At 42.1% G+C, this 23,604-nt stretch overlaps 1 protein-coding gene across 1 annotated transcript in view; it reads right to left on the reverse strand.

The window, feature by feature from the left end:
• Positions 1-150: 150 nt before the first annotated feature.
• Positions 151-23,604, reverse strand: part of rnf43 (ring finger protein 43) — a 100,552-nt gene continuing 77,098 nt past the window's right edge. The window contains exons 3-9 of the mRNA XM_008428115.3: positions 7,777-7,851; positions 7,252-7,383; positions 7,054-7,155; positions 6,795-6,965; positions 6,188-6,290; positions 4,496-5,995; positions 151-3,508 (exon numbers count right to left, since the gene is read on the reverse strand). Coding sequence (XP_008426337.1) covers positions 3,483-3,508; positions 4,496-5,995; positions 6,188-6,290; positions 6,795-6,965; positions 7,054-7,155; positions 7,252-7,383; positions 7,777-7,851 — 2,109 coding nt within the window. The 3' untranslated portion in view covers positions 151-3,482. The remainder of the gene's footprint in view (positions 3,509-4,495; positions 5,996-6,187; positions 6,291-6,794; positions 6,966-7,053; positions 7,156-7,251; positions 7,384-7,776; positions 7,852-23,604) is intronic.

Here is a 23,604-nt window from a genome sequence, read left to right on the forward strand (position 1 = left end):
GAAAGTGTTTGGACGAACGGGAGACGAGTAGAAAACTGAAACCAAAAGCATAAAAAGGGTTGAAGGTCGACGAGTTTAGACAACTATTGGTGTAAAAAAAAACACACCAATGGTTCTAAAGCAAAAATAAATAAAAACAAAACTCAACTGTTTTGTATTTCAAAATAATTTATTTGCATATAATTGGAATGAAGACAGGTTGATATATTTGCGATGGCACCGGTCAGTTTCTATACAGAAACATTCACTATACAGAAATCTTTTCAAACCTGGACAAAAATGGATAAATATATTAGTAAATAAATATATTAGTGACATGTCACTATATTGAAATGTTCTATTATATATATAAAATACAACACTATCTTGTTTCTGGGTTTTGTTGTTCTCTTTTGTACACAAAGTATCCAAAATATACTGACATTATCCCTTAACGTTCTAGAGGGACCGCTTTTTCTTTCTTTTTTCTCTTGACTCTATTACAAAAGGCATTTTCAGCTCCTAATTCTTGCAAAAAAACAAAACAAAAACACATAAACAACACAAAGAGAAAGATCTTGAACAAGGATGAAATCGTGCCAGATGTTCTGTGGTAAATGCTACTCTTCACATGCTGATGGTTGTGGGCTGGCTTGCACTAATACTAGGAATTTAAACTCATTTCGGTATAAAATCTTAAGGCCAAAGTGCTTATTATAATAATTCAGTCATTTCCATGTCAGTCCCTGGGACCGTTTGGGAAGGAAAAAAAAAAAAAAGCAAAAGTCAGCCCCTCCCCCCCATACATTAGCTAAAGGCACATTCAAAGTGAGGTATTTGTAAGAAGGACTACAGGTGATAGATTCTGCATGATTGCCCAAAATTATTATTACCACGTCTATTTGAACATGTGCTCTCTTGTCGGGCGCACGGAAAAATTCAAAGGAAGGGCGAGAAAACGAGAAGGCACTACGCATAACAGCAGGGTTCACTGAGTTCAGGATTTTTATTTTTTTTTTCATTTTTTTGCCTCTTTGGTTAGGCAGGTAAGAGCTGTCGTCGTTGGGAGCTTCCTGATTTTAGTCTGAATCAATAAGGCACATCATGTGAGGGTTTCGTAAGTGCTACCGGTTGCGCTGCAGTTTCCACAAGCCCTTATTCAGCAGCAGCAGGTCTGCCCAAAAGTTACAAAAACAAATTGAAATAATAATAAAAGTAAAAATAAATCCCTTCACATACTCACTGAGCCTTTCAGAGGATGTGATTATTATTGGTTTGATCTCAGCTTAATCAAATGTTGAAGCGAGACTGACTTTCTCCTGTACGGTTTAGTATTTTAGCTTTTTTACTGAAATGCACACCCCCCCACCCCCCTCCGCTGGTCAACGGATAAATCAGAGCAAGTGGTAACAAATATCTCAATTGTTTAAAGCGTTTTTGCACTTAAAGAAAAAAAAAAAAAACATGTCGAGAGTTAAAATTTCTTGAATTGAAAGTGTTGCTGAGTTCAACGTGGATGTTCTTTCCAAATGCCAAGTGTTTTCTTCTGTACTGTTATCAAGCTCTAGTACAAGTGGTGCCACAGCGTAGAATCAGACAAACTGATAAAAGTACAGTACAAAAGTATTCACCCCCCCACATTACAGCAAACTTCAGTGTATTTCAGCGGCTTTCTACGTGATCGACCAACACAAAGTAGCAAATTATTGCGAAGTGGAAGAATTCACTTTTTCCATTTTTTATTTTTTTTACAAACGAAGATCTTAAAGGTGTGGCATGCATTTTATATTCAGCTTCTCTAAACTCCAAGTCAATAGCTTTGAGTCTTTTCTTGTATATGTCAATCACTTTTAGTCAACTAAAGTTTGAAATTTTCCATTGCAAATTTGTCAATATTCCGCTAATGTCGGAAAAAATATACGTTTGTTATTGCTGTGTTTCTATTAATTAAGAAAGGGAATCAAAATCACACATGAATAATTCTGACGAGTCAATAGAAAACATGCTGGATCCTCCTCCAGCATCCGGTTATTGATCGTGTGACACGTGTGATGTGAAAAAGGTGTTTCCATTGCAGTTTGGCAAAATAAAACCAATTTTGATACGGCCAAAAATCTCCTCATCCTAGCGGCAAAATGCTTTTTTCAAAATTGCCATGTTTCCATTAAGCAAACTTATCTTCGAAATGCCAAATTTCGCCGTTATGTGGTCAATGGAAACGCAGTTAGAGTGACCAAGGCCGAACACGCGGCCTTTCTTCCTCCCCTTTACTGCTTTTTTGTTGATCTAACACAAAACCCCCCCAATAAAATCCACTGAAGTTTGAGGTTGAGAAAAAGTGAACAGATTCGACCAGGTGAACATTTTGCAAGGTACATGATTTTACACCAGTTGCGCCACAAGGCAATTACGCTTTGTTTCACAGCTTGTGGAAGACGAGTGGAAAGCATCACCTTTGCAGCAAACAGCATAATGTCAAGGTGAGTAAAAAACAAAATAAAATAAAACTGAAGATGTGATCGCCATCCTTCTGACGAAGCCTCCGTCTGAGGGGCCCAACAGCACTGAAACAACCACTAGCAAGAGAAATGACAACAAAAAAAAAAGAACATGACAATAGCTTGTAATGACCATCACATAATTCAGTCAAACCGGCTGGTTTTGAAGAACTAAAAACCTTGCAAACATCAAAAACAGAAATGAGAAGGACAAAAAAAAAAGAAAAAAGAAACAGCTGCCATTACTGAAATAATGAAATCGAGGCTGAGCGACCTCAGAGGATGCTCGTCGTTTTGAGGGGGGCCGAGCATCGAAAAACTTTCTCTCTCCGTGTGAACAATCCAGACTGCCAAGAGAGGGAACTACTACCTGCTGAGTTTGTGGAAGCTACATAGGAATTTAAAACAAAACACTACAGCAGTACCTTTAAAGACGTCCCCTCCGTCTCTCTCTTTGTGTGAGGCGTGTTAAGAAAATCTGAGCTGAGGTAGGCTGGAGAGAAAAGCATTTCTCAGCTGAGAGCGGACTCAGCGAAGGAAGGCAGAGAAAGGGAAGTACCTCTACGAGAAATCAAGTTGCTTTGTATAAAAAAAAAAAAAAGAAAAAAGAGCAAGTGATGCAGAGACGAAGTCTCACTTCATGCAGGCTCCACGCCCAAAGCAGGACCATTCGTTGGGTGGCGGTTGCCGAGGAGCTTGGGAAACTGCGACCATGTGAACAATCCTCCTGCGTCTGACCAGGAGAGTTGTTTCCCCTGCAACACCCTATCCTATCTTCACACATTCAAATCATAAAGTATATATATTATATCAAATATTCTAAGTTTTTTTTTGTTTTTTTTTGTTGTTTTTTTTTTACAAAATGAATATAATTTCACTATCTGAGGATGAGAGTCCTCCTAAGGCAGCTGGGACTTTTGCTTGAGTGAAGGCCGTTACTGGTGGGGTTTTGTAAGAACCTTTTCCGTTCTTGTTCCTGGGCAGCGATGGGGACGAGACAGTTTCTTACACCCCAGACTCCTCTTCTGATCCTGTGGACACAATTGAATATGATTAATATGATTATAAAAAGGAGGAGAATAGGATTGAAAACAGCAAAAAGTGTTTGCATCGAATACATTGAGACAGCTTCTAAATAATTAAACATGGTCTTCCACAAGAGGTCAGAGGTTTTGCATTGAACTGACCAGAAGCAAAAGTTCAAAGTAGCTCATCATGGGAACTGGGGGTGTTGTTTGTGAACATAAACTTCATCCGGTTGGAAAAAGCTTTCTTTTATTTGTGTCCTCTTTGAGTACAGACAAACCGATCTCAGACCTTTTTGAATCTTTGTCCATCAGCCACAGCATCAACTTTCTTTTCTCTGTGCCTGAGCCAAATGAAGGAGGAAACATTTCCTTTCAGTTGAGTATTTTAGGTTTTGTTTCAGCCACCAAAATGTCTATCCTCAGCTTTTGGTGACATTTAAAGGCAAAAAAAGTATTGTAGCGAGGTAACAAATTGATAGAGTTTGAGATGGTGCTAACTAGTTATACTGTGCTTCTTCTACAGCAAGCAGTGCGTGAAGCAGTACAGAGACTTGAAAATTGTGGACTTAATATTTTGAGATTGATGAACCTCCATGTGTGTAATTGTTGCAAAGTTTCCTGAATTTCACCAAGAGTTTTTACGTAGCTATTTTATGCAAGATATTTCGGTGATAACATCGGTATCAGCCAATATTATTCATTTTTAACACATCGGTATCGGTCTGCTAAATGAAACGGGCTGATATTTACAAGCAGAGAAGAAGTGGTGCAGTCTCCAGTGTTTTTTTTGCTGAAAGGGTATTGAAATAATATGTGATGTCACTTCCACACCCACTAGAGGACGGCAGATTTGATATAAATGAAATAATTAATTACAGCAAAATGTCAAATCTGACCATGAAATGTTCTCCAGGCGACATATTATATCTAAAGTGACTAAGCGTAAATTTCATGCAGGCCTGGCTAGCAAAAAATAAAAAGGATCCTCACCCTGATTATGGTGCATTGATTGGCAGTATAAACAAATGTCCGTGTTGCGCTCAGCAGAGGGCCCCTGGTGGAACCTGCAGGAGGGTCTGTCCATTGAGGTCCCGGGCCCCATGAGCTGAGGCTCTGAGTGAGCCTGCTGCACCTGCCTCTGCCACACGACATGCGCCCCCCCGCAGCACGGCCACTCCTCTATCCCCGCCGAGTCCAAGATGAGGGGCACGGGGAGCAGGGCCGGGTGCAGCTCAGGCGGCGGGCAGCAGTAGGCCGGGCTCTGGCCGTAGTGGATGTGGATGCTGCGGTCGTCCTGCAGGTCCAGGCTCTGGTGAAAGTGAACGGAGGGTCCGTCAAGTAGACACCCCCCCACTAGAGGAGCGGAGGGGTGTCCGTGGCCCTGGTGGCAGCAGTGGGGCTGCAGCTGCAGGGGGATTGGGGGAACAATGACCGGCGGTCCCGTTTGGTCAAGGTCCTGCCGCTCCATCCCCGGGCTGGGTCGGTCGGTGGGCTCTGGCTTGGGGCAGTGGCAGGGGCTGTGTTTTGGGGGGCACGCCGGGGAGTCTTTGTTGTGACCCGGAGCGGAGGCGGCGGCAGCCCCCTGCTCCTCATCTGAGCCCCTGCTCGGCCCCTGGCCGTGCTCCCCCTCCTCATAGTGGTGATGTCTGTGGCGGTGGTAGTGGATGTGGCTGAAGACAGTCTGCGGCTGCTCCTCCAGGCAGCCTGGTTTGTTCACAACAGAATCCAGAGACTTGGGCCGGTTCTGGGCCGTGGCCTCCAGACTGTTCCTGCGTAGGGCGTGCCCACTCCCCACTCCGGCCACCGGCGCTGCCCCGAAGTACCCGAACGGATCGTAGTCGCTGCTCAGAGAGCTGCGGAAGGTGGACCAGCTGCCATAAACGCCCTGCAGGGACACGTCCGTGCAGTTGAGGACAGAGTCACTGGAGGAGCCGTGCCAGGGCCCCGAGCTGGAGTCACTGGCCGGCCCGTCTGCCAGGTACCCGCTGCGCTCTGTGTGGTAGCTGCCTCCGGAGCAGCTCCCATCGTCCTGCCGGCCGTTGCCCGCCACGCCACGGCTCTGCGCCGTCGCCGAGGCACCGTGCTGCAGCCTGGAGCCGGACGCGTTCCGCTGGGCCGGACAGGAGGAGCGGTAGGTGTGGCAGGAGCGGCGCGACGCATAGTGATGGGCGGAGGTCCGGCAGCTGGCTCCCAGCCTGTGGGGTCGCCCCGGAACGTCCACCGGGAGGTGGAACCCGCAGCTGGGCGCCAGCTGCCGGCTGCTGAGGAAGTGGAGGGTCTGAGCGTCCATAGGAGATGAGCCGCTGTAGTGGCCCAGGTTGGGGTAGGGTCCAGAGGGCCCGCGGGGGTAGTGGGGCCTCATGGAGAAGGGGATGGCGTGCTGGGGGAACGGGTGGCTGTGAGGGTTGCTGTACTGCTGCGGGTGCAGGAAGCTCTGGCTCTGCTCCGAACTCTGCTGGTTTCTGTTTCTCTGAGGCTGACGCTCCGTTCCTGAGGACGACAGACAGCGCGAGAACAGAGAGAAAAAATCTTTAGGTAAAACAGAAATAAATCATTAAAAAATTTCCAAATTTGTTTCCTGAGTTTCGTACAACAAAAACATTATTTTAATCAGTAACAGTAAGGAATTTTATTTTTCTTCTATATAAATATATATATATAGCAACAAATCTGCATCCTGACCCATGATGTTGTGCATGCAGAGAGGACAGGTGCGGTGCTGCATCAGCCAGGGATCCACACAGTCTCTGTGGAACTCATGAGCGCAAGAGATGATCCTCAGATTCTGGCATAGAAAGACAGAGACAGATTTGTTGGTAAATTACCCACTAGGAACAGCAAACCAACAGCAAATATATTTCCTCCCCTCACGCTGTTTTTATTTTAAGACTTTATTTATAAGACTTCATATGATTAAGACAGAGAAAGTAGTGAACGGTTGAAAGGAAAACTAAGGATTCTCTTCCTTCAAATTAAAAATTCATTTAGCAAATAATACAAATAAATTACATAATTACAAAATAACTAAACAAAAATGGACATTTGTACCTAAAACATGTCTGTTTACTTCCAAGAGACAGTGGGACAATCAATAGTTTTTTTAATGGAGATTTTCAAATTATTCTATTTTCTTTTCTACTTAGCAATTTTATGCTTCTATCACATAAAATTTCAATAAAATATCTTGAACTTTGTGGTTTTGATGCGACAAAAAAGGTGAAAAACTTCAACTCTTTTCACGAGGCATCGGACAAACACAACCCGTCTTGCAGGCTCTCCTTCTCCCTACCTGGCCTTCCTGGAACTCCTCCAGGCAGATGGCGCAGACGGGGCTGGAGTTAGAGCTGCTGGCCGAGCCCCAGGCCCCACGGTGGCGCTGTGAGCCGGAGCAGCTCTGGGAGCGGTAGATCCTGGTCTCCAGCCGACCGATGGCCCGCACTGTCTGCTGATGGACGGAGTCCTGGACGCACAGCAGATGAAGACGGTCAGAAAACCCCCCAAAACATTAACAACAACAACTTTTGAGCGGTTTCGTCGCTGCCACTCACCCAAGTTCTGTTGGACTTGCACTTGTAGCGGAAAGCAAAGATCAGAACGATTGTGAGGATAACCAGGACAATGGTAAGCAGGATGCTCACATCGTAATGCGGCTGGAGAGCAGATGGAGGAACACGTGTTAGCCTGACGCACACGCTCGCTTCTTCGAGATTTCTTTTCACTTGAACATCAGAAGACGTCCTGCTTACCCATTTGGGCTCCACCTTGGCCTCAATAACAACTGTGGCCTCCTCATTGTGGTTGACCAGATTCATCAGCTTCTTAGCATCCGCTCCCTTAATCAGCACCACCGGATGGGGGAGGGAGTCTGTGTTCTTCAGCTGTGGGCGGGAATTGGTGCGTCAGTCAGTTAAATGAAGAGGATGACTAAAGGTACTGCTTAAACAACCAATGGGATTATTCAACTGTTGAAACGATTGTTAAAAATCTTTGCAATCAATCAATCATATACACAGACATGAAAAAATATGTCATTTGCTGAAAGAACAACACATTCAAGGGGGTAATTAAGTCAAATCTGCACCAAAAAAACATAAATACGTCTTGGATTTAAGATGAAAAACTTTCTATGTATGCAAATATGTTCTACTCAAAACTCTTTCAAGTGGCTTTAGCTTTACCTGGATTCAATTCTGTGCAAAAAAAAATCTACTAAACATGCCTTTTTGTCTTACTTATATACTGAGAGAGTACAACTTTTGGAGCAGATTTACCTCAGCATCGGCGATGGCAACGTCGCTGACGTCGAAGATGACAGCTTGGGCTCCCCTTTCCAACGCGATGCGAGCCTGAGGGAGAAACATACGGTCAGTGTCACATTTCAATACATACACATTTAATACATGAACAATTAATCAGGTTAATCATGACAACTAATTTAGTAATCTATTAATCGTTAATTAGTCTAAAAAAAAAAAAAGGCCATTTGCTGAATAAAATGATATTAATATCACAAATTAAGCCAAAACTGCTAAAAAAATAATACATTCATTTTTGCACTTATGATAAAAATCAGCTTATGTCTGTAAATAGATTTCAGTCAAAACTCCTGAAGTGGTGCAGCTTTAGCTTCACCTGGTTCAGGTTTACTAAAGGAATGCTGTGGTATTGCATTTTAGTCAGTAAAAAATTTTCTTATTTCTAATACAAAAAAAGGCTTAAGTAGCAAAAGGAAAAATCTGTACAATGTGCCATATTTTATCTGATTAATCGCTTAATCGTTAGAATAATTGAAATATTAATTGATTACTAAAATAATTGTTAGTGGCAGCTCTTCACTGTTTCCCTACTAGACTAACTGACTTGCTCCCAAAGCAACAAACGTCATGCTCTCTACAGGTCAGTTTCACGTTGTCCTGCAATGCAAACAGATGCATCTGTCCCAAATCCTCACTAGGTGGCAGTCATGTCCTGCCAGGGGGTTCGGACCTGGCAGGACAAACCGACCCAAGTCCCTTCCCCGGCCCAACACAGACTCAGAAGAACGATAATGGCCTAACTGTCTTCTTAGGATCTTCTACAGACTGAAATCAAGAGCGGAACATTTTATGGCGTGAAAACAAAAGGAGGGCAACGATGGATGACAGAAAATGTGGCCAAGATCAGCCCAACATGCAAATAAGGACAATTTAGCATTCAAAAGAGGCTCTAAAAATCTGATCCTCCCCCTCACTTTTTTTTTTTAATTTGTCACAGCATGTGATTTTTCAGAGAGATCAGAGCAGGAAGGAGATGGTGTGCTTTTAGAAGCGCTCTTCATATTCTGACAGCAAAACGTGTCCCTAAAATATACTTGAAATAAAAGCAGCCAGGAGTTGAAATCTCAGGGCGTTGTGGGACGTAAACGTTGCAATTGCAGTGTATTCATTCAGCTTAACTGTTTTCACGTTGCACAAACTGCATTGTGTTTATCATCGTTCCATGTGATCTGATCAACACAACAGTTTTTCTTAAAGTGTGGTGTGCTTTTTATTTTTTCTGTTGCTGCCACTGAATAAAGTCTAGTGCAATAAATTCATAACTACAAGGTAAATTATGAGTCCACCAGTTTATAATTTTAATTCCCTCTGCACCCTGAAGCACCATCCTCACTCTGGAACATGTTGATAGTTGCTTCATACTATGGGCAGGCCTTTGTTTTTTCCCCTAACAAAGACACCTGTAAGGTTCACCTTCCAGGCAGGCAGGTGACCCAAAACACTGCTTGGAGTTCACCGATAAATCAGCCGGAAAATAAATTGGCACCAATATATATATATTTTTTTAAGTTTGGGAGATTGGCTATCGGCCGATACTGATCTTATCTGATTGACAGACCCGCTCATCGGATCACGTCTGCACCTGTGCGGTTAACAACAGTCACATCACCGTTGACAACTTAGCAACTTCACTTTTCAGACAAAAAAAAAAAAATTATATATATATATAAAAAATTATAATTATTATTATTAATAATAATTGTTCAAAATCGAAATCGGAAAGTCAGGTTTTTGAAAGATCTGCGATTGGGCACAAAACTGTAATCGATGCGACACTAAATCATACTGATCAGACCTAAACCACAAAGAATGCAAAAAGAAAAAAAAAAGGGGGCAAAAATTGTGAGTTTCCAAATTATCAAAGCTGGAAGAGACATACTCCAAAATGTGGGCCTATAATTTATAGACTATATGAGATGAAATATAATTCAGTTTGCCGCTTTGAAAACCATATATCCTATTCCATCTATTTCCCAAGTACGGAGTACTGTGCTGCTTTGCTACATAGCAACACACTCAAATATACCTAAGTGTTAAAAAGTTCAATGTTTCTGGACATATCTGAAGACACTGATTGCCTTCCTGTACCTCTACAAGGTGGAGTAACCTTTAACCTGGTGACAGAAAAGTTTCCCAGAAATGTCAACATAAAGAAAACACCTGGATCCAGAAACAAGCAAATGGAGATTTTAAGTTGTTTCTTTGACAAAACAATAATAAAAACCCCAAATGAGTTTGATCTGTGCTGGCTCTAAGTCTCTAAGATCTGCTGTCAGTCGACATCAACGCGCTGCTTCTGAAGGATGTTTTTGACGCTGAGGCCAGACTTTTGGCAGAAGTCGGCGCGAAAGCAAACGGCAGCCGTTTCATCAACGTCTCATCACATGCTCTTTAGCATCTGACATCTGCCAACGCTTAACGAGGACGAGACGCGAGTCGAAACACCTAACGGCCCCGGTCGAACCGAAATGCCGTCCGTGCGAGAAAAAAAACACCGGGCCCTTGGGAGACGCCGGCGACATTCAGAGTATTGACCAAGCTTTTCATGTCAAAACGAGGTCAAGTGGCTTGCTGGCCCTCTGTTGCAACAGCCTCTCCCCTGTTTCATCAGAGTAGTAATCGTAGTGCATGCTTGGGCCTAAATGAGGTGCGGTCACATAAAAGGATTTTTTTTTTTTAAAGCTGCTGTTTGACATGTGGGAATTTGCTTTACCTGGGGTTCAAAAGTCCAACGCGCACATACAAACAGCTCAGAAATATATCATCACACACTTCCTAAACGACTGCTGTGGTCTTTTTATATCTCGGCATTAGTAGTAGTGGTTCCAGATTGCGGTTGCCAAGCCATGTGGTTCCCCAGAGTCGCAGATCCGGAAACAGGCAGAGAGATCTCATTACATGATTAAAAGGAGATATATTTAAACTTTAATGGTGCAGAGAAAATGGACGTCCAACGCTAACAAGACCGTTAAGAGGGCTATCAACACGGGTGTTCCGACATGTCCCGGTCCCGCCACCGGGTCCGGAGCTGAAACAGACATGGCTGCGGTTGAGTAAACACTTATCCTCATGAGAAGCAACCTGACACATGTGATTACACACTGTTTGGCAACGCGAGCAGGAACGACTGCAGCGTCGGAAATGACTGCGGTTTTACGGAGCAATACAGCAAAGACGTCATCAGCAAAAAAACTAACAAACAACAAGCAAGCCACAGCGGCCTGTTTCCTATTTTAATGCAGCAGGCGGGTTTTTGATGGAGGGACAAGAAAAACATGAGGAGGTGGGGGAGAGGAGAAAGAGGAGGGCGGCAGAGGAGCGCAGCTGTAAGCTTGGCCGAGAGAGAAATGAGTTCAGCTGAGGTGGTGGTGGCGTCGCAAACATCTGAGGAAACCCGGCGGCAAACCCCGGTCAGAGCCAATCATTTGGCACCAGGAAGGCATAACGAGGCACGTGAAAAAAAAAAAGATTTGATGTTAGAAAACAGAGGCAGCATCGTATGCAGTGATTCCGACGCTGAATGACAATCAACTTCTCAGCTTTACATTTGCTACTGAAACGTGTATTAACAAGACTAGAGAAGCACCCATCAGGGTATTTTCAGGCCAATGCCAGATTGTTAAATGTTTCTTCTGATCACTTTAACAAATGAAAGAGAAGAGCTTAAGTTTTAAATCCAGCAGAAAATGAAGGAAACTTGAAAAAGAGCATTAAAAGTGAAAATAAGCTTGTTTCTCTATTCAAGGCAGTTAAGCTTAAAGGGGAGACATTTTGTATTTTCCAGGCACAAAGTGCTACGTTACCTTCAATTGACAAAAAAAAAAAAAGCTATTACATGAAGCATGACTTAAAAATGTGCAGTTCCACCAGGTGCTTGCTAATTGCTGCTGCCACTAGCCTGGAGGAGTTTTGTGGAAATAGAGCGGCGCTTTGTACCATTTTAGGAACCACTAAAATAGTTGACATCTCAAACATGCATGAAATTAATCAAAGCAACACTTGAGGTATGTTTCTGATGATGGAATAACATTATAACATAATATAAAGGTCAAAAAAGTACATTTTACATAATAGCCCCCTTTTAAATATGCAAGGCAGCCATATTGTGTTTGGATCATTGGGCATTCCCACTGGAAAGTCTAACATCTTGAGGTATTTTAACATGAAATATTCTTTAACTAAAAATGTGATGCATGTAGAAGGATAAGATTCAAGTCTTATCTACCTCTAATCGTGGCCAGGTTAGCCAAGGTAGAAGATTGATTTTGGGTCGGGTGAAGCATTTCTGTGTTTGTTATAAAACAAAATCTAAAGTGTTTATGATGGCGTGCAGCTACTGACAGAGAGGTCCACAGCATCACAGATCATACGCTAGACCAAGAGTGAGCATGAGGGCGGAGGAGACTCTCCACTTAACGTCCCAGCAGAGTTTGCTACACTTTATATGTTAGCATGTGTGATGTTGGATGGAAACAGACATTTAAATATGGAGTAATTCACTAAAACAGGGTCATCTCTCAATCAGATCAAAATTAAACTGTTTCTTATGACACGTCAGCCTGTTACTTATTACACGTTTAGAATGGAAACCTTGCAGCATTTGTTACTATCTTTACATTAAGAAACAAACAAATTAAAAAAAAAATTTTCAATGAACTGCAATGTTGTTTGATTTGTTTTATCTTTACACTTGAAACCAGCCAAAACAAATCTACAATTACTAACTACGAGATTGTTTTAGAACAACTCTAATCGGACGCGTTAAATGGACAAATCAAAGCCTAATTGTTGCTTTTTATCTTGCGAAACTTTGGACTTGCAGCGGCTTCGAGCTGCTGCAGAGATGAGGCCGGTGGAAGAAGATGACTCACACAAACAAGCCAGCCCTTAAATCTCCGTATTAGCCACAGCGCTGCTTGCGTAAACATCAGTCGGAGCCAGCGATCTGCCCTCCGCAGCTGTGGGTGGCCTTCCTCTGGACCTGGCGGGGCTGTTTGTTTACAACCCCGGCAAAGTGCGGCCCAGCGAAACGGGCACACTGTGAGCTGAGGCCTGGCATCGCCGCGTGTTGTTGACTGAGCAGAAACAAACGACGCCGCTCTGATGTCTCTATTGCAGACGAGCGTTTTCCATCGCCTGACAAGACGCCTTGCTTGGTAAAAATGTCAGGGTTTGTCATGGGCTTAATGTGGAGCGGATGACAGAGTCTTGGAAGATCTTACCTCAAACTCTCTCCGTATGACATCGTGACTAAAAGGAAGGAGACACACTATCCACGCTTTTTTTTCCCCCCGAGCGCCATTGAGCGCATGTAAACAATTGGAGGAACCTCTGTGTTATCAGGGCAAAAACGATTGATCGTATTAATCAATTATTGAAATAATCGTCAAGCAACTGAGTAATTGATTTATTGTTAACTGGACTGTACACTCAAAGAAAGCAAATATATGATAGAATAGCAGCTGTAATTAAACCAAAACGTTACAAAAATAAACTTTTTTGCATTTGGAAATTTTTGTTCACCCAGTTCAATTTCATATGTATTAATAATATTGTCTTACATAAAAAAAACTAAATAAAAAGTCTGCAGAATGTGGCAATTTTTTTTTTGATTAGTCTTCAGAATAGAATTAAAGCACGCACATTTTAAGCCCCTCGCAGCAGAATTCCTTTAAATTTCTTATAAAAATTTTGACCTAATTTAAATTAAATATCCAGCCTGAAATGGTGAAAAAATAAGACATTTTCAGCCTAACCTTTATGCTCTTATGAGATTTCACCGGAAACCAAATTAAAATGTTACTCTTCATTTTAGGTGTGGTGATATGAACTTAGAATTTTATCACAAAATTTTGTGGTTCTAAAGTGAAAATGATAAAAATGAGAATCAAAAATATATTCTTTCTTTTTTTTTTTAGGTAACTGGGTGGCATTCATAGTGCCACAAACACAAATGCTGCTCTTGGAAAACATTTGAAATTGGCTTCTTCAAGTCGCCAGTTAATTAAAGAGGCGAGATTTAATCTGCACACAGTAACTCCATTTAATCAAATTTTAAAATTTACTGTCATTTCTTGATGCTCTCTTTGAACAAACATTGGAGAAAATTGTAAAAACAACATTTTCTGGCACTACTGTCAACATTAATTGAAACGCATTAAGAAAGCGATGAATCAAACTTCTAGTAACAAGAAATTTTTCACGACAGACGGATGAACGATGCGACAAAAGCCCACCCCTGCTTCGTTCGCCTCTAGGAAAAACAACAACAACATAAAACCGGAGCAGAACTCGCGATCTCTAACTTTATAGTTCCTGTGTAAACTTCGGTTCTACACCCCTCATCATGACTCCCACATCACACGATGCACTGCAGGGTAACACGTGTGGGAGGAAGCAGTGAGAGTGAAAAAGGTAAAAGGAACAAGGGAACGGCCGGGGCGGGAGAGGAGCGAGGCACGCAGTGCTGCGGCGCTGCAGCGCTCTGGTGTCTAATGACAGAGTAAGGAGCTCAGGGCCTGCAGGTCTGAGGCCGCCGCTCTGCTCTGTCATTTCTCCACACGGCCACACTGGAGTCATTACTTAAGACGCTCGGTGCACCACGTGGGTCGACGTGGGGAGGAGGAACGGCGAGGCCTCGCCCGTGACAGAGGCCGGCAAACGGGCGTCAAAAGCAGGTGCACTTTGTGTCAGTTTTAATAGCCCGTCTCTAAATCGATGCCGAGTTCGCGGCAAACCTCCGAGCGCTCAGCATTTCTGTGTCTCTGCTTATATAACGTTTATTTTCACAGCAGCAGGTCACCAAAGCACCGGTATCGACTTTCTGACGGGCCGGTTGACCTGTCCAGCGAGGAACAGTCAATACGGCTCCTTGTGCAAACTGTTGGCTGAGCTGCTTCAGCTTTTATTCTTTTAGTTGGTTTAACCTCAAAGTAACAACAGTTGGACTCAAATCTGAGTTTTTATTTAACACACTGAAGAGAAAAACGGTGCTTCTTTAGCCGAAACAAAAAAAACAACAAAAAACAATTCAGTTACTTGATCAAGACTATTTGAGAGTAGATAAAAAGTGTTTATATTCAACTGAAACAGCATATTCAAAAACCTCTTCAGGTTTTTGTTACAACCAGGGATTAATCGATTAATCGTGATTAATCAATTATTGAAATAATCGTCAAATGAAAAGGCCATTTGCTGAAAAAAACCAAAACATATTCAGAGGAATAATTGTGACAGAACTTTACAATACATATATATATATATATATATATATATATATATATATATATATATATATATATATATATATATATATATACATTTTGCATTGAAGATAAAAACACATTTTGTCTGTCAATAAGTTTTATGTTTGTTATGTTTGTTCATATTCCATTAGTTTTTGTACTACATGTAAATACTCTGCACAAATCTCTCATTTCGTAGCACCTTGCATTTTAGTCGTTTCGAATGGAAAAAGCGCGGCTCAGTGAGGAGCCACCAACAGAACAGGACCACAGATCCAAAAACTGAAATTCTCCATCTCTGTACTGGTATTTTTTTTTTCTTTCCCTTCTCCAGCAGAGTACAGCAAAAAATAAACACAGCATTTGCTTTAAATATTGTTTATGATGTTTGGAGGCTGTATATTTGAGTCTAAATTGCGTGTGAATAATCGCCGTACGTTTGCGAGATTGCCGTCTGCTCGTTACCGGCTGAGCGGCAGCTACGCTGGTTGAAGGCGGGAAGGGAAGGGTGTGGCCCCGCTGAGTATCTATTACTCACAGGAGCTCTTTGATGTGGGGCCACTGTAATTGGGGGAGGGGGCCATGAAGTGTATGAAGAGGAAGGAATGGGTGGAGGAAGGGGAAGGAGTGGGGGGGGGGCGCGGGGGGGAGGCAAGTCAAGGCAGGTGAGCAGATTCTACCTGTCAGGAAAAGTTTTTAACGCTGGAAGGGGGAGGGCTCTGAATCACACATTCCTACTTTCAGTTTGTATTCATCTCACACACACACACAAAAAAAAAAGAAAAAAAAAAGAAGAAATGAAATGAAATCCAGAGTCTGGACTCGGCCATCTTTCTTCACCCGCACTGCCAGCGGGCAGCGGAGGTCATTTAGGGCCGCCTCATTAGCCGGCACAGCTATACACATTTGAAATGCAAAGCACAAGGTGACAAGAGAGAAAAGAAAAAAAGCCAGCAACATCTGATACGCTATCGCTTGCTAAACACATCACGGCAACATCAAAGAGCCGAGCCCGTACCCCTCAGGGTGTGTGTGTGTGGGACGGATCGGTTTGGAGTGTGTGTCAGCAACAGGAGCGATGGTGGAGCTGAGAGACTCATCGTGTGACCTACACATCCTGACATACCCGGAGAGCCCGCTCCTAGGCGCGGACAGTCGAGGGTTAAACAGACGGGAGAGGTGTCAAAAAGAACGGTTACCATAGTAACGAGCTGAGCTAGAGTCCTGATGTAGCCGTTTTTACAAAACATTAGCATTAGCTTTCTAAAGCTGTGGACAAAAAAAAAAATCTAATTTGGTAACATTTTATGTTCTTCACACAAAAATCAAAGTGTACAAAACCTCACTTCTTAGGTTCTGGATTCAGAGAAACTGCTTGTTCATGACCTCAGAGTTCAATTTTTAGCTCAGAATACACTTGAATGAAAAGATGACGGAGGCTGATGAAGTGTTCAAATTAAGGTGTCATTCAAAACACTTCCAGTAGGGGGAACCAAAGACAGGATTTATTATTATTTTTACACAGAGAAGAATAGTGTAATCAAACTCTGGCAGAGAGACTGGCTGCAACTAATTTATGTTGTTCTCTAAAAAAAAATTGAGATTCACAAAGATTTTAGCTTTTTGACTGATTAAACCAAACTGACTGAATCACATGTTAGTTTTAAGATTCCATTTATATTTATATTGCTTGAAGTTCACATTCTCACACACTATAAATCTTTGCTTTATGTAACAGAGAAACACTAAGCAGTGTGGCATTTTTACGTTATAAACATTATACATTTGTTTTAGTTTTTTTTAAAATAAAAAAACGTGCCTTTTAGATGTATTCTCCTGTGTCAATACAACCACCATTTTGTGCAATTACAACCAACTTTGCCATCATTCATGATCATTCTAATACGAAAAGCAAGCTTTCCACTGATTCTCATTTGGCTTTCGGTCAGGACTTGGACTGAGCCATTCATTAAAATGTTTTGATCTAATCCACTCAGTTGTACTTTTACGGTCTTTTTCTCAATGGAGTCTCATGTCTTTTACCGCCTCTAATGGCTTTTCTTCCACCTATTAACTGACCGTCTTCCCTGTCCATGCTGAGAAAACGCATGATGCAGCCACCACTGTGTTTCGCTGTGTGTTCAGGGTGAAGTATCCTTTGGCCAATAATGACCTAGATCATTGTTAGAAAGGTGTTGATATTCAGTACATAGAAAATTCACTGAACTCCGATCCAGAACTGCACAGCATTGTGGGGGATGTAGGCAGAGGAACGGCTTTAGTCGCTCAAACTCTCAAAGCAAGCTAAGCTAGGGCTGGTGCATCAACTAACTCAGTGTTTTTCAACCTTTTTTGAGCCAAGGTACATTGTTTTAATTGAAAACATCACGAGGCACACCACCAACCAAAAATGGAAACAAAGATACTCTGTAGCCGCCTATATTACATATTTAGTCATTCTTATCAAAGTCTCTTGAATAGGAATCAAATAAACACAAAAATGTATTTTTATCACATTTTACATTTTTTATTTCAAATTGCACTTAACATGTCCACTTCAAAAATACACCTGAACAGTGCCACAACACTGTGGTGTTAAATTTAAAGAAGTTGTAGAAAACTTCACCGTGTTTTACAAACTAATCCACAAGCATCTTATAGCCGGAATACAGAAAATAATTCTTAGTCTGAAAGAAGCAATAATATTTGGGAAACATTTCACTTCATATTCACTGTTACAATATGAAGAGTTGCATGTACAAAATGTCAATATCTGTATATTTTACCCACCTAGTGTGAAACCTGTGCATGTTTGGATGAAAACGGAGCTGATTTCCTGGCAGAAATGGAAGAAAGACAAAGCTCTTCCTCAACAGCTCTCAGTTTCTGTTTTTAGTTTTTATAGTAGCCAGGCTTGAGAAGCTCACTTCACAGAGATATGTTGGACTCATGTTCTTTCCAACTACTGCTGAGCTTCACTGTCTTTTCCATCACTGTCATCACAGTCTTTCTAGATTCAGTGCTCTCACCGCTACCTGTAACATTCATGCATCACTAATTCTCATTTTAATATAAAATGCTCTGTACCTACTGCCATCTAGTGGTAAGAACATTACATGATTACGCCGCTACTACTACAGCAGACACTCGAATATGGCATTATTTGCAGATAACTCATTTTCAAAAAAATCTTTTAAAACCAATTACCTTATTTTTCGGACTACAGAGCGCACCATAGCACCTTCAATTTAAAAAACAAAACAAAACAAAAAAAAACAAACAAACTGGAAGCTGCTCTCGGTTTTCCATTAGGACCCAGCAGAGGGCTGCGTCCTAATAAATCTGCTGTAAGGACGCAGCACTCCGTCTCCAAAGCCGAACCATGGTTTCGTTCACACCGAGTTTAAGTGCAGCGGCTCCATTTCCCTCCTGTAGAGCCAGATCGACAGCCCTCAACTTAAAAGCTGCATGATATGAGTCTGAAAACATTTTTCCATCGTGCCTGCTGCTAGCATGTGGTTGTTCTAAATGAAAAGTAGCGCGTTCCTCTTTGATTTACAATTTTGACTTCTAATGATTCACTTCCTGCTAGAGATCCCCCTGGTGGTTGAAGAAAAATTCACAGAAAAGCCGAACAGAACTACAATCCGCATGGTTCAAAGCTTAGGAAAAAAAGTAGCAGCTCATAGTCCGGAAAATACGGTACCGTAGGTGAAATTGAATAAATTTCCACGGCACACCTGACGATCACTCACGCGCGGAACAGTGGTTGAAAAACACTGAACTAACTCACTCGCTCTTTGGTTACCTAGCAACAACCTGTTGAGTAAATTGCTCAGCAGCAGTTTTACGTTTCACTCACAACTACTTAAAATAAAAAAATTTTAAAAAACAATGGCATGGAGTGAAAACTGGACAAAACTGGAGCGGTTACGCCACCAGTTTTCAATGCTTCAGATATTTAAAACAAAAATCAATAATTATTAATATCCGCCAATATAAAACCCCTATATCGTGATACTTTTTTTTTTTTTTTTACCACACTAAGCAGCCCAGTCCTACTTGGAAGTAATAAAAAATAATAAAGAAAACTTCATAGACTGGATGGGAAGCTGAGAAAGAGTAAAGAGGAAGAGCAGGCTCATTGTTTTCTGATCTAGCAGGGAAACACACACACTCTCAACTCTCCCACTGACATTTTCCTCATACCTCCCCAGCGCACACAGAGGGTATTTTTTGAAACCCTAGCTGTAAAATTTGCCACATGAGAAGCCACCCGAAGCCAGAGAGGAGCCGCTATCTCTTCATTGTCGGCGCTGAACTCAATCAGAAGCTCCGCTCAGGAGTAATCCTCCTCCGAGTTGAAGAGGACACCCCCCCCCTGCCCTCCTTGTAGTCCCCGTATCGGTGCGTCGATACATTCCTGTAACGCAGCACGGATCAGAGCTCAGACCAGAGGAGGCAGCGAACGGAGCGCTGCCTGGTTTCTTTGTAGCCGGCTCTGACAAACGGGCGTCGACACGGAGACTCGGGGGAAGCCAATTAGATGGCCTCTCCCGGCTTTTTAAGAGGCAGATAATGTTCTTGTTTTCATAAAGCATCCTGTTATTTAATCAGGCCTGTAAGTGAGAGCTTGACACCCCCCTCCCACGGCGCTGAGCAGCGTCCCTTCCTCTCTCTCTCTCTCTCTCTCTCCCATCATTCCTGTCCTGAGCCCTCCATCTCATTCAACAGCTCTTGTAAGCCTCCAGGAATTCACTCTTGGAACAGGCCGTGTACAGAGCCGTGTCTCTCTGCAGAGCAAACACACGTACACAAACACAAGCAGCATGCTGACAACCCCACCACACACACACACACACACACACACACACACACACACACACACACACACACACACACACACACACACACACACACACACACACACACACACACACACACACACACACACACACACACACAAATACTGGGTCTCTGTGAATGAGGCTGACCTAGATACAAACAAATTCACCAAAAAAAATGAACTAATTTGTTTTATTATTGCATTACTCTATTCATTACATGGACAAGTGTTCAGAGATTTTCTGTAATCAGCAGAGGACATGGAGCTGTGTAGATTTCCCTCTGGTAAGTTTGATTTGAAAAAATAATGATGTATCTTTAAAAAAAATCTACTTTAGTAAAGCTTTTTATCCAAGCTTTATTTTTTTAATGGTTTTTTAAAAGTTTATGATATATATACACACAGACAATTTACAATTACAATTATAAATCTGTGCAAAGTTTGAAAATGCAATGTCTGTTATTGGTTCTCACAACTGTTGACTGTGTGATGTGTTTATGATGTTCTTTTATGTTTTCATGATTTAAAGCACTTTTAACTGCTGTGTTGGTGAAATGTGCTATATAAATAAACTTGATTGATTGACCGACTTCATGAAAAAGCTGCAGGCTTGTCGTCTTCAAACTCTGGTTCCAACATGTAAGGATGCTGAATGGTTGGTGGCATCGTTAATAAACTTGGGAATAAAAACTTTCTCTGCTGGTAGATAACCGTATTGTTGGTATCAAACTAAAAAAAAAAGGTCAAACGGGGTGGAGTGGCACGTTCTGCGACCTGAAAGAGGTCGGGACATGAAACGTCTCATTCACATTTAAAAAGACAGCAGAAAAAACACAGAGCAGGGGCCAACGATGAGTCTGTGGAGCTGCAATAACGAGGAATTCAGACCAAAGAACTACAGTTCTATTTTATATAGACCAAAAGTGAATGATTTGCATGTGAAAAAGAAGAATTTAAAAGCATGATACGTCCGCTTTAAACTGAATATTTTCAACCCTTCTTGGACCAGGGCTGTTTTACTTTTATTACCCATTTGTACTCATGTTTTCCGAAAACATGACATTGTTTGCTTTTTTAACCCGATTAAAAAAAGCAAACAAAAAGGTTACTCTTTACCGGTTACTCTTTATCGGTTACTCCCACAACTCAAGTTGGCCCAAGGACGCTAGAGGGTCTTGTCATGAAGACCAGGCAACAAGGTAATTTAGAAAAAGCTGCTAAAGCAGATGACAGTCGGTGAGCCTCAAACTAAATCCCGAGTCATTACACAGATTACTGCAAACACAATTTGCTACAGAGCTATGCCTTTGATGTCCTCGGCAGTAATTGCTCGCCAGCCAGTGGAAGTGGTGATCAGCAGACACACCTCAAGAATTGAGCAGCAGAGCAAACGGTTCAGTTTTTACACAACTTCAGATCTGTGCAACACTGTCAGATCTGGATGATTGCAAATGGGTGACACAAACACTTTTCTAAACCTGCTGGCTTTGATTTTTTAATTGTGAGGTCAAAACGGTACAAATCCAGGTTCAATGACCAAGTCAGGAGAAAATTCAAATACATCTTTTGCTGAGTTAAAGTTGTGAATTAGAGGTGAAATGATTACCACTTTCAAAGTTTACCTATAAGAGAATTTGTTCCAGTTTAAAACAGGCATTCCTTGATCCATTCTCTGTTACTGTCCTGCTCTCGCTCAAATCTAAGCCTTCAAACTCAAAACGTCCTTTCTTTCTTACAAATACCATAAAATACCACAAACCTTGTGCTTTAAGTTAAGTTACCTTTGTTAAAAGCTTAGATTTTTGGGCTTCCTGCAATGTTACTAAGAGTTTACTCACGTTCTTTTTTTTTGCCTAATGCAGTTTGATGAGTGTTTACTTTCTTAAAGGCCTCAAAACAGCAGACAGACTAATACAGAACTTCCTGCAAATCCTCACAATAAGAAGCTTAGGGATTAATTTAGTGACCCTAAACCAGTCAAATGCCTGCAATGGGTAAGACAAGTTCTGAGAAGTCGGGTCGATGGTGAGAACAAGATCTGAGCAACACAGGGGCCACTGTCCTAGATCAAACGTCTAAGCTTGAAGAATACATCAGAAAGATAGCCTGAGGGGATGAAGTGCTTTGTGAATGTCTTACACAAAAAGAACTGGCAGACAAGGAGCTGGGATGTAAAGTGGACCACTTGAAGATTTTTCTGTGGAAAGTAACTTTAAAATATCTGCAGAAAATCCACACATTCACTAATTTCTTGGCAGAGTGTATTTAAAATATTTGTACAAAAATACAGTTTCAGATGCCGTAATAGTGAGGCAAGTCTATTGGCTGCACTGAAAAGCCAGGAGTGCCATTTCCTTCTCTTGGTGCTCACTGGCTTTACATTGTAGAGTAGAAATAAGGAAGACTGTGGATGTTCTGCGGTAGTGCTGGGATGCGTTCCTATCAATGGCTATAGAGACAACAGGTCTGAACAGCAATAGGGGCTCAGATCTATAACCAGGCTAACTCCCTGGTGCAGGATGTGTAAGAGGCCCCAGAAACAATTCAGCCCCTCGCAGTGGGCTGCAAAATCCTGGCACTAAAGGAATACATGTCCAAGTCGCCGATATGGTGTACAGAAACGTCTCTGTGGAGTGCAAACTGGAAAACCCCTATATCAAAGTCCCAAGGTAGGTGATGATTCTGACTATGTTTTGTCTTAGTTTTGATGAACCTAAGATCCTGTGTAACTTCCAGATACAACATGGTAACGGCCAACCAACCGGACACAGTCATCATCCATAAGCAGCAGCAGACAGTCATTGAGACCGATCAATGGAAACTTCAGGAAAAAGGAGAAGTGGCTGCAACAGGCGTCTGGGCAAACACTGGAGATCTCGTTCAGTCCTAACAACAGCTAAAACTCTACGAAGAACACTTAAGCTTCCAGGTCTCTGGTAGAGACTCAAGGGAACAGTGTGTATGTTGATGATATTACTACAGGAATGTTGAAGTTGCCTGGCTGCACTCTTAGAGCAATAACATCAATATATAGTTTGCCAATTTAAACAAAACTATTTCAATACTAGTAGGCATGATATGTATGCAACAATCACGATGCAACATTTTACATTTTTTATGAGAATCTTATGGTGATATCACAAGAACCAGTACATAAATGGTCTTACTTGTTTCTCAATTGCACCCAACTGCTACCCTAGGGCAAAACACAACGCTATCCTATGTCTTCTGAAGCCCAGGGGCAAGTCCTCCACTGAGTGGCATAATCTGACTTTACAGATGTTACAGCCTACAGCTATTCTCACGTTGTTCCTAATGGCTAATAGACACATGCAAATCCAAGTCTAAATAACGTTTTTGTTTTCCAGTAAGTTTCATCCAGCAGAGCCTCACTTTCTGCCCCGTGAGTGTGTTTTGTCAAACTCTTGTTAGCTTGGGTGGGTGGGTGGAGGGTTCACTTGGCACAAGCCCACCTGAGTCAGTTAAACAGGGTCAGAACAAGAACTGGCCGTGTCCGCCAGCAGGGATGCACTACCAGAACCGGCCAGTTTGACCCGGACTCTAGGATCTGCTCTACTTCTTCCCTGTGGATGCAGCTGCTGTAAAACCCAACCTGTCTACTTTCCATTTTACTTTCTTCAGAAGTGTAGCATTGTCTTAGCCTAAGGGAAGCCAAAAAGAAAGGCAGAAGTT

The sequence above is a fragment of the Poecilia reticulata genome, chromosome 14, assembly GCF_904066995.2.
Source record: "Poecilia reticulata chromosome 14, P_reticulata-male-v2, whole genome shotgun sequence".
Classification (NCBI taxonomy): Eukaryota; Metazoa; Chordata; class Actinopteri; order Cyprinodontiformes; family Poeciliidae; genus Poecilia; species Poecilia reticulata.